Source organism: Lygodium microphyllum, chromosome 7 (genome assembly GCF_053477565.2).
Source record: "Lygodium microphyllum isolate KBCC chromosome 7, Lygodium_microphyllum_v1.1.10, whole genome shotgun sequence".
In the NCBI taxonomy this organism is placed as follows: Eukaryota; Viridiplantae; Streptophyta; class Polypodiopsida; order Schizaeales; family Lygodiaceae; genus Lygodium; species Lygodium microphyllum.
Window position 1 is genome coordinate 109,933,489 of NC_141141.1, and position 12,116 is coordinate 109,945,604.

At 39.6% G+C, this 12,116-nt stretch overlaps 1 protein-coding gene across 4 annotated transcripts in view; it reads right to left on the reverse strand.

Moving 5' to 3' along the window:
• Nucleotides 1-431: 431 nt before the first annotated feature.
• LIG1 (DNA ligase 1) overlaps nt 432-12,116 on the reverse strand; it is a 54,332-nt gene continuing 42,647 nt past the window's right edge. The window contains exons 12-18 of one of the 4 annotated variants that reach the window (XM_087681818.1): nt 3,294-3,355; nt 3,116-3,187; nt 1,756-1,829; nt 1,604-1,660; nt 1,442-1,519; nt 1,262-1,339; nt 432-1,130 (exon numbers count right to left, since the gene is read on the reverse strand). In XM_087681818.1, coding sequence (XP_087537944.1) covers nt 1,062-1,130; nt 1,262-1,339; nt 1,442-1,519; nt 1,604-1,660; nt 1,756-1,829; nt 3,116-3,187; nt 3,294-3,355 — 490 coding nt within the window. In that variant the 3' untranslated portion in view covers nt 432-1,061. Of the gene's footprint in view, nt 1,131-1,261; nt 1,340-1,441; nt 1,520-1,603; nt 1,661-1,755; nt 1,830-2,430; nt 2,964-3,115; nt 3,188-3,293; nt 3,356-12,116 lie in introns of those variants that run through there. The other 3 variants (XR_015691382.1, XR_015691383.1, XR_015691381.1) reach the window with 3 other exon arrangements.

The window sequence follows — 12,116 nt, forward strand, 5'->3', positions numbered from 1 at the left end:
CAAGAATTGTGGGTGAGAACAAAAGCTCACAACAAACCTGGAAAAAGGGACCGACCTATCAAGGCATATCTACAACAAAATTATATAAGGTGTACACAAGTTTGTAAGAAGCATGGTGACATATGTCTTAAGGGAATTTTGTTTGATTCTGTGATTTGACTCTCCAGCTAGAAAATGTAAAAGATGTAAAAGACTCTAAGACAAAGAACTCAAACTACACGAAAAAAATGAATGCCACAGGATAAAAGCATTTTCTGCTTATAGTCCATGTTCGAGAAAAGATGAGCTTATTTTGGGAAAGCCTTCTCAAAAGGGCAATAGCTTCTGAGAAATAGTCTCAATTAAATTGTTGCAAGAACATGAAGAAAAACTCAGTTCAAGTTTTTGCATACCTCGAGGTTTCAGGTATGATTCAACAACAAACATTTCCCAAACCCTACTTCACCTGGCACAATTAGAATAGAAAATTGTTGTTAGAAACAATATTTTAAAGAGACCAGGAAACAAGTCTGCAGCATCTTTGGAGATCTAGAAATGAGGTAAAATCGTCTCATAATACAATTTCATAACAAAAACATCACCCTTACTGTGTTAAGGGATCAGGAAGAGTAAGAATTCTTATCTAATGGAAGTCTCCACACATGGAGATAAGTGGCCAAAAAGCACTTTTGTAAGAAATACATGGTCTTTAGGATACAACCACCCCTTCATTCAAAGGGTCCTTGATTTGACCCAATGTTTTCTGCGCAAAGCTTTTTGAGCATAAGAATCGGGCTCCTAGATAGCAGTATTAAGAGATTGTGTGTTCAAAAGCTATATGAGGAATGCCACGGAGGTCTGTTGATAGATGAGAAGTGGCTGTTAAGACCTCCCTTGAGGCAGTTTTCACAGTAAGGATGGCTTGCAAAAAGAGCCATTTCAGAGATGTAAGCTTCTGAACCTTTTAGACAAATTCTACAGTACCATTAGCACACGTCCCTTGTAGACCACTGTTGCCTTCGAGTCTCCTTTGGCTTTGGCTGCAGGGGCTCTTACATTGAACATGATGCCAACCACATGATCTAATCATCGTCATCATTATCCTTCAGAGACGGTCTGCTTATTTTCTGAGCATGATACATTTCTGCAACCTAAACATTCAAGCATGGCTGACTGTTAAGGAATTACATGCATGTGCTTCTATCAATATCACTATCAAACCAACCAACCAGATTTGACCTTTAAATGCTTGGAAATCACCTAACCATGCAGTATTACAAACCTGCTCTGCTGAGGTTGCTTGCTCTGGTGATTTGTCTGTTCTAAGCCGTAGAAGACGTGGAAAGCGCAAAGAGATTCCCTACACAGTTTATTGTCACAGGGATCAATCAAAATAAGCAATGTACAGCGGATATGTAGTTCTGACACCTCAATTTATAGCTTGGTAAGAAGTTATAGATACCTTTGTTGCATCCACTTTTCCAGCAGCTGCACGATGAACAGGACTAATGCTCAAATCTGCAGCCTTCACCTCCCATACCTGAGCACACAGAGCAACCTACCCTTAGACATAGTTGCTGGGCCAGCTTAGCTCATTCGTGCTCCCAAAAGACATGCAACTCACCTCCACTGGCTCAAACCATACATCAACTCCAAGTGTTTCCCCATATTTGTAATATTGCTGAACAATTGTTTTACAAGTCAGATCCGTGACATTTCTACAGCACCATATGAAATTGCAGTACAAACTACTCTATTACTGAATACATCACGCACCTTAGGTACTGGAATCACATTAGCACGTAAACTTGCCGACCGTTCTTCTAACACAGCCTCCGAGAACCCAGTTCCTGAAAATAACAATGTCAAAAGTTGTTTGAGTCCATCTAATTAGTTGAAGAGGGATCCCTGTATTGGTCTATTGTCACCAAAGAAAAGGGTCTGTATTAATAGTCCATTTTGCCACCACAAAAGAGTGTTGGCCATTATTAGTCTATTTGCTTAACAAGGAACATATGTGGCTTTTGCAGGTGATCTCTGAATGCCCTGGGATGTAGATTCTTATCATGCCTTCTCACAATGCAACTGCATTTATATTCTCTCAGCAGATGAACTGCGTTAAACTTCCAAATAAGTCGGTGGTAGGTGGGTCAGATACAAAAAATGTTGAGCTTAAAGCTACATTGCACAAAAGCACAACGTCATAGTCCTGAAAGTCTGAAACCACTCATATACATGGTGAGATTGTCTAAAAACTCATCTTAAGGTGGAACCTAGACATTTCACTTTAGGTTCACGAATCGTAAAGGCTGGTGCAGGAGAATTCGAAGTTGGCTCACTATTGTGCTGTATAAACTTGGCTAGAATATGTAGAGTATATAGATATGATGCAACTGAGCATATTGAATTAAAAAGGCTTCCATGAACGGCTAGTGTCCTAGACTTTTGTACCTGGTAGATAGACATGAGTGAATCCCCAAGTATTCCTTAGTCAGAGGGCTTTTCTCTGCTTTGCATCAGACATCTATCCAAAAGCTTTCAGTGTTTGACATATTAGCATAGTATTAAAATCACAAGAGTGTTCATGTATCCCCAGACTATTCAAGAACAGAAACTCTAGAGATTAGGACTTCGGATTCAAGACTGTTGAAGCCATGGATAGAACACCTGGTGGATAATCTCGAGTAAACCCCCAAGCATTGTACACTATTCCTTAGTCAGAGGGCTTTTCCTGCTTTGCATCAGACATCTATCCAAAAGTTTTTGAGTGTTTGACATACTAGCATAGTAATAAAATCACAAGAGCGTTCAAGTATCCCCAGACTATTCAAGAACAGAAACTCTAGAGATTAGGACTTCGGATTCAAGCCTGCTGAAGTCATGGATAGGACTCATATCCTCCCATGCACTAAGAATTGTGCGCCCCTCAATTCGGTTTGTGTTTCTTGCCCAAGGATGTCAGTTAGTCAGGCCACTGCAATTTTCTTTTAACAAGAAAACTCAATCGTAAATACCTAAAGATGAGTCTATTGTATAACAAATGTTCGAATGCTTGTACTAAGACATCTATGAAGAACATGAACATTACAATCAAAACAACATAGTGGAAGGATACAGATGAGCTAGCTTGACTTACCAATTTTGCATATACTTTGATACTCTTCTGCATCTTCATCATAGCAAGCAAGAAGAAAAGCCCCATACACACCTAGAAGAGACACAGGACCATCAATTCCACACTAAGATTAAGCTGTCCAAAGTGTAACTTTAAAAGAGGTTTTCAAGTAGAACTGGTAAGGAAGACCTTTATTTACCTGTGCGTTTCCCTCTGCCATGAAAGGCTCCAATCGGTACAAGGTCAAATGAATCACCAACACTGAAAGAGTAGTGTTTGTCAAGCTACAAGCCATCCTTTTAGACATTTGAGCACACAAGCTATTTGTGTTATTTAATGAATCTCAGGTGTTCATTGCAATCTACTGTAACTCAGCCCATTCATTATAGATGAAAATAAAGGTTTGTTAATGCTCACGCCAAGGTAAAGTAAAATGTGCTCATGTACCCTCCTTAAAGCTCTCCTCTCGCAAACCAACATATTATTTGCAACTCGTCTACTCTATCCACCTCTCAACCTTGTCTTTTTTTCTACAATGCCTGCTCTTTCTCACTTATTTGTCGCTCAAGTATTTCTAAAGACTCACAATTTGCTTTTATTTGCCTGAACTAACTACAACAATCAATCAGTAACACTCATGTATGACATTCAGGTAAACATTCAGGACTGCAGCTCAGTAACCTGAACTTCACCTGCACCTAAAAAACTATAGTGAAGAAAAATAATCAACATCATAAATAGAGAAAACATGCACATAAACACCCAGAACTCAGCAACAGAAATTAACAGCATTCATTGTGTTTGTCCTCTCGAAGCCACATTGAACATTCATGAGAAGGCCCTACAGCAATATTAGGTTCCCACAACCCTCTAGCATGGTTGTGCACCCAATATAACAAAAAGTATAGACCCAAGAATGCTATGCAGGGGACACAAAATATGGTTTTCCTGAATATCTGCTAAGAGTTTACTCGGTACAAGATGTTAGCTTATAGTTGGCTCACAAACCAACACCTCAACAACTAACACTCCATCAATATGATGCTCTTGAACATATTCCTGAACTTTTTCAGGAATAGACAATGACTGCTGAACTCCAGAAAAATCCTGCTGCACAACAGCACCCTGAACTTTTTTCAGAGACCTGTATCCACATCTCATGGCTGCTACTAAAATCAATGCCGTAGTATTTTTACAACATCAACACCACTTGAGTGTGATTTGCAGATTGCTCAAGCTTAAGCAGCGTACTAGTTTGCTCCTCCACTTTCACAGCATTGGCTGCATCAACCAACTGATTTTGCACATCCTCCTCCAGCTTATAGTTGGCTCACAAACCAACACCTCAACTGAAACCGGCCTGTTCACTGGGAAGGGCGGTAGTGTACAACCAAAATATATAAATGCTTTCACCCAATTCACAGTCGCCCACTTTACCTGAACTTAAAGACACAAAATCAAGAAGAAAAACAGGAAGCTAAAATGCTCCTGTTGCCACACAGACACCCTGTTGGCCCCTAAGTTAGGCGCCCCTTGCGGTATTTCTTTATTTTTAAAAAGAGAGAGAGTACAATGGGCTGTCTTTCACCTATTCTGGGTGAAATTTGGTAGCATAATAGTACAATTACTGACCCAAAACAAGCCAACCAGGAGGGGAAACTCTGCCCAAGTCTGAATCTTCTGGTTGGAGTGCAGAATTGACCATTTCAGCCTGCTGTAATTACTGGTTCAGACCTGTAATTACTGTCCTGCATCATCTGGGCCAAATGCCCCTTGATTCTAGCATCAATTGGGCTCTGAAATAGCCTCTGAACAGTCCAGAATCAGTTCTGGTTTAGTGCTGTTTCAGACACTTGCTTGGTGAGGTTAACACCCTCACCTGTCCCTGCTGGGAACTGCAAACAACTGCTCCTATTCCTAAAGAAAAGAGACTCTTTCCTCATGCAAAAACAGCATATTCCACACAGCTGTACCTGAATCAGAAGAAAGGCCCTTGATTCTGCAGCATAACCATACTGTCAGGGAGAGAGAGAGAGAGAGAGAGAGAGAGAGTAGGAAGCAAGCTCAGCCCTCCGTGCATCATAGACAAGGTAGACCAACTCTCAAGAGCTCTCCATCTGCAACTATCCATCTCCCTTTCACAAAAATGAGCCCCCCATGCATAGAGTTCTCTTGGAATAAGCTGGGATCTTTGCATGGCCAACAGAGGCAACGATTGGGGCAAATTGGACTAATGGTTTGTCTGAGACTTAGGACCGGTTCCATATTAAATGGACACTGAAAAATAGAATGCCAATGGTTTGGGACTGTGTGTTCTTAGCCACTGGAGATGGTGTAGGACAATGAGACTGGCCAAGACAGAAGATGCACATGTGAGAATCCTCACGGAATAAAAGTCACCGTAACTGAGCCATATTACACTTTTTGATGTGGTCACAATGATAAAAATTGCTCAAAACAACTTGAGGAATGCAAGGATCACCATCCCTAAAATTTAGCGAGTTACTATTTTTGGACCCCAGAATCTGTTCGCATCATTATCTTTGTTTTTGCACAAGGATTAATTCTCTGGTCTGTGCCGAGGTCAAATTTTGCACCGATCATGGAGAATTTTAGACCAAAAGGTTTAAACGAGAAAATTGTTGCATGTATGCCATGTGGCACAAATTCCCGAAAGAGAGAGAGCATTAAAAAAACGTAATAGGCATAAGGGGCAGATGGGAGAATAAAGTTTTGAGGAGCTAAGGGCAGATTGCCGCAAGAAAATCAACCATGGAGAGTACTTCTACATCTCTGACTCAAGTACGAAGGTAGGGCTTGCTCCTTCTGATCAACTCTCTCTCTATTCTCAAAGGAAATGCTTCGCATGATGGGCTAATTCCATCAGAGGTACAATTCTATATTTTCTCTCAAAATTCTGCACATGAATCATTGAGTATTGATCACAGAAAATGCAGGACATGCTGGACAGTAAGAGCAGTGAATTCAGAGATCTGAAGATTGTAATTCTGCACACGAATCATTGAGTTTTGGTCACATGCTGAACAGTAAGAACAATGAATTTTGCACATGCTAGACAGTAAGAACAGTGAATTCAAGACATGCTGGACAGTAAGAACAATGAATTCAGAGATCTGCAGACTGCAATTCTGCGCAGGAATCATTGAGTTTTGATCACAGAAAATGCTTTACTAAAAGGGATGTTGATCTGGACATGCTGTATTGTTCTTATGCAACTGGGATTTACTCAGAAGAGATGGAAACCAACTATTCACAGGTTATGTATTTTGGAACATTATCATTTTTGTAATTTTCCATCTTTTAATTGATAAAGAAATACCGAAAGGGGCGCCGATCTTCGGGGCCAATCTGGAGTTGAGGAAGAGAGTGAGGTCTTTGCTTATGTGTGTGTGTGTGTAAAGACCAAGAGTTAATTGAAGGAACTACCGCTTTATATGAGTCATAGACCGGTTTCATGGTTCCATCCCCGGGATTTGAATTCTTTTCTGTAAGAATTTAAGCTCGGATAGTTTTGGGTGAAAAGGCCATATACAAAGGTTTTACGGAGATTACACGACTAGAGAGATGGCAGACATGGATAAAGGCAAAGGAAAACTCCCTCATGAAGAAGAGAGTTCTTTTTATGCTCGTAGACACCGAAGAGAGAGTATTGGTACACACGTGTCAGCACCTTCTAGAATTGACATTGAACCACAAGATGAGAAGCAGGAACAGGAGGACTTATTTCTGGTACAACTCCTCAGTATGGTTGGCTCTTTCGAGCAACTTGTAAAGAATTCTCGGATGCAAAAAAATTTGAAGTCACATAATGAGGATTCTCAAGCTAAGTCATCACATCATACCATGGAGCGCTCAAAAAGGCAAACTTCAATTGTGCGTGAGCATGTGGAAAAGACACCAAACATAGAGACAAGTCTAGTGCCACAAGAAGCACAAGCACACGACCAAGGAGTGAATGGTCAAGGCAGTAATGCACAAGTGGCACATCACACTATTCCTCCTCAGTTTGCTACCTATCCTGGTCACTTTGGTGGTGGGTCAGTTTTTCAAGCAATGGCTGGATTACCCACCAGTTATCAAGGATACTTGATGCTTATTGAGGCAGTGAACCCACTTTATGCTAATATTGGTCTACATCCCAGTTATCAAACTCTGCAGAGTCCTTATTTGATGCTTGGAGTACAAAATGCAGCCGCTGGTTTTTTTCAGCCTAGTGGACATATGGCAGCTAAGACAGGTGAAATGAACGCTGATAATGCGCGTAAGGGACTCCCCTTTTTACAGCCACCTGTCTATGACAACCTGACACCAAAAAGTGCAAAGCCTAAAGACTATAAAGAGGGTGGTCAGGCAATAAAGTTTGAAACCTTCAATGGTATGCAAGATAAGCTAAAAGCTTTGACATTTATACAACAGTTTGATGCAGCTTACACAGGAGGAAATTTTACTGAGACTTCTAAGGTGCGGAAGATTGCAACTTTTTTGAAAGGTAATGCTTTGCAGTGGTGAAACATATTCTTGATGCAAGGATATGCCCCTACCACTTGGATCCATTTTAAACAGTTGTTTGCAGCCTCATGGTTAACTAACACGTTTGAAGTAGATGTCATGACTGCATGGCATAAATTGGACGCGGCAAATTGTACGGATTTAGAAGAGTAGAATACGAAATTTTGGGAAGCACTTTTGTCCGTTAGTTCTTACAGCACAGTGCCCCTATTAGAACAAATTGAAAAGTATTGTTGCGCCTTGCCTGAAGCCATCAGGGATTATTGTACAAAGACTAGGGTTACAAATATGGTACAGTTAATTGAAAATGCTAGTGTGGCAAATGCATTGTTGAAAGGAAAAGCTGACAGCTTTAAAGGCACTGAAAAGAATGATTCTCAGTTTAAGCAGGATCCTGGCAAGAAGAAGCAATTTCCAGAAAGGACCAGCTTTACAAAGAAGTCTTTTTGGAAGAAAAAATTTCAACAGCAACCTCAAACTTCTTTTAAACAGGGTAAGGGACAAAAGAGACCACTTTTTGGCAAATCATTTGATGAAAAAAAGGCTTTAATGATGGCTGGTAAATGCTTTATATGTGAACAGAAAGGCCATATTGCTTCTAAGTGCCCACAGCAATCTTCTAAAGATGCAGAAGATAAAGATGCGCCAAGTAAAAAGAAGCCTTGATATGGTAGGAGATCAATCAGCTAATGATGCTACAAAATTGAACATAGCTTGGGGAAAGATCAAAGATTCCATAGTGCTTATTTTCTTTGATCCTGAAGCTCGTGCAAACTTTATCTCACCGGCATTGGTAGCTAAGTTGGATATACATCCCGAGGAAATGGGACCAGTTGGACAGGCTGATTTGGCATACCCAAGACATACTGAACCTATCATCCCCATTCTGGGCAAACTGCGTATGCATATTCAGAGCTATGTGGACACAGAGGAGTTCCATATTATGCCTTTAGAGGGCTGTAATGTTATGTTGGGTATCCCATGGTCCCACAGGAAGCACGCTATCTTGGATACTTACAATAGAACTCTTGTACATAGAAGCAAGACTCATGTGTTAGACGTGAAGCTTAAAGGAGAGTCTATCCCAGTTGTTTCTGCTTCTACAATTACTTCTATAATGAAAAATCATATTTCTATGTTCTTGGTTTTTGCAAAGCAAGTTAGTGAAGTTGATAATAATGTGTCTATACTAGATGAAAGTAGAAGGGCTTTCTTGGATAAATTCAGTGATTGTTTCTCAGATTCGTTACCAGGAGAGTTACCCCCTGAGAGGCCTGAAGATCATACCATAGATCTTATTCCAAGGACTAGTTCACCCAATAGGCCACTATACAGGGTCAATGCGGCGCAACAGAAAGAGATTATGACACAGGTTAATGAGCTTTTAGGAAAGAGACTGATTCAGCCCAATAGTTCTCCATTTTGTTCACCTGTGTTGTTAGTTCAAAAAAAGGATGGCTCTTGGCGAACGTGTATTGACTAAAAGCCTTAAATAAGAACATGATCAAGAATAGGTTTCCAATTCTGAGGATAGATGACATTCTTGATCGATTACAAGGAGCAAGAATGTTTAGCAGGATAGATTTGAAAAGTGGGTACCATCAAATCAAAATCAAGCCAGAAGATATCCATAATACTGCTTTTAGAACGACATTTGGTCTCTATGAATTTTTAGTCATACCGTTTGGATTGACCAACGCTCCTACTATGTTTGACAGGATGATGGATAGACTTTTCCACCCTTATCGAAGTTTCGTTGGCACATTCTTTGATGATATGATTATCTTTTCAAAGAATAAAAAAGGAGCATAGAAAACACCTAGTTTGCAGTCTTTAATAAGCTTAAGCATAACAAATTGCTCATTAATGGTAAGAAGAGTGAATTATTTTTGAAAGAGATTCACTTCCTTGGGCACATTGTTTCTAATGGTGTGAAGATGGATCCAACAAAGATAGAAGCAATTGTCTATTGGTCAGACTTGAAAACCATTCATGATATCCGTAGTTTTTTTGGCCTATACTCTTACTACAAAAGATTTGTAAGACACTTTGCAGAGATTGCTTCTCCTTTACATGCGCTTGAAAAAAGGATGTCAAATGGCAATGGACTGACAAAGAGAAATCAGCATTTAGATGTTTGAAGGGAAAAATGACTACAAATCCAACACTTATTTTGCCAAATCTATCTAAGCCATTCGTAGTGCAATGTCATGCATGTGGAAACAGCACTGGTGCTGTATTAATGCAAAATGGCCGAGTTGTGGCACACAAGAGTAGAGTACTTTCTGTCATTGAAAGGACTTACCAAATTTATGAGAAAGAATTATTGGCTGTGATCCATGCACTCCCTAGTTGGAAGCACTATTTGCTCGCTGCTGATTTTATAGTGCAAACGGATCATCAAACACTAAGATACTTTCTCACACAGGCTAAATTGTCAGAGGAACACATGCATTGGGCAAATTTCCTATCTATGTTCCATTTTTAGATAGTGTATGTGGAAGGCAAGGAGAATGTAGTTGCAGATGCTTTATCTCACAAACCACAGGTGTCAGCTATTTCAATTCCTTGTCACCATGAATTGGATGATATGAAAGAGCAATATGCCAATGATGAAGATTTCTCTAAAATCTATGAACAGTTGATCAATGGCCAACATCATGATCATTATGTGTTCAAAGAAGGCTTTATCATGATACATGGAAGACTATGCGTTACAAAACAGTTAAGGCCAAAAGTTTTATTGGAAAGTCATGCTCCACCGTATACAGGACATCGTGGTATTGATGTTACAGTCAAAGCGGTAGAGACTTTCTTCTATTGGCCAACCTTGAGATCTAATGTCGATGCACATGTCAGATCTTGCCTTGTATGCTAAAAGGTCAAATTTGATAGACAGAAGGCACCAGGGTTATTGCAACCACTGCCTATTCCAGAAAGGCCATGGGAAAATATTGCCATGGATTTCATTTTTGATCTTCCAAGAACTTCTTCAAGGAATGATGGAATCTGGACTATCATTTGAAGATTCAACAAACATGCACATTTCATTCCTATAAGGAAAAAGATTAAGTCAGAACACATGGTGAAGATATTTATGCAAAATATCTTCAAGTACCATGGAATGCCACGATCAATTGTGAGTGATAGAGACCTAAGAATGACTAGCTTGTTTTGGAAAGCATTGCTTGAAAACATGGGCACTACGCTGAAATTTTCTTCTTCTTTCCATCCACAAACTAATGGACAGTCTGAAGAAGCAAATTCAACTGTTTTAGATCTACTAAAGTGTTATGTTTCACATCATAAGACTTCTTGGGAACACTACTTGCCATTGGTTGAGTATGCATACAATAATACAATGCACTCATCTACTGGCAAAGCACCTTTTGAGATTGTGGAAGGTGGAAAGAAATTGCCTTCCATTTTGCAGACAAAAGATAATATCTTTGAAGCAGATCGTTATATAAAAGATTGGAAAGAAGCACATAAAAATGTCAAGTATGCCCTAGAAAAGTCACAAGCTAAACAGAAAAGAGCTGTTGATAGTCATCCTCGGGAGCTCTTGTTCAAAAAGGATGATTGGATCTTATTACCTTTTGAAAAGGTACGTTTGAGAAAACAGAAGGGCGAGGTGTCAAAGAATTGGAAATTTCATAATGCATTCCATGTGAGCCTATTGAGGCCTTTTATTGGTGAAGTGCCAAAAGATATGGTTCAAGAGGAAAAGCCTGAAGTAGAGGAATTCGATGAGATTCTAGTTCCTGAGCATATCCAGGCACATAAGGACAGGAAAGTGAAAGGTAGAGTTATAAGAAGATTTTTGGTTAAGTTCAAGAACTATTCACCAATGGATGCCAAATGGATGGAAGAGGCTGAATTGGTAGATTCGCCTATGTTATTGCAACTTTACCGAAAAGCTTTCTTACTAGAATCTACAGTGACTTAGAATGCTTTTTGAAGCAATGTACATTCTCTATTGTACAATTGAATACATCATCTCATTGAATAATGCACAATGTATGGTTTACATTTAGCATTAACATGTGTATCATTGAATGAAATCTCAGTGCTTTGAAGTTGTATTTGTTACACTTCAGTTGAATGAATATGCATGTTGTGACACTAATAGTTCGCGCATACGTGCTATCACCCTGTGTTGCATTCGGAAACATGTATATTAGAAAGGCTCCTAGTAATCATAGTTGGATACAGGATGTAATCCTCCACCTATGTGAGACTTGAACTTGCAATGACACAAATGGTAATGGAAAAATTCCTACCATCGCCACGTGTCATCTGTTAGCAAGTGATATATGCGATGGCACTAATAACATGGAGAATCTTGTTATCGCCCTGTGTCATCCATTAGCATGTGTCACATCAATCGAGGTCGCTTGCTTCTTTCAAGAGGGGGATATGTCACCAAGTGGTGATACTTTTTACACTTGCTTTTCTTATTTACTTATATAAATATTTTATTTTTCTTTTC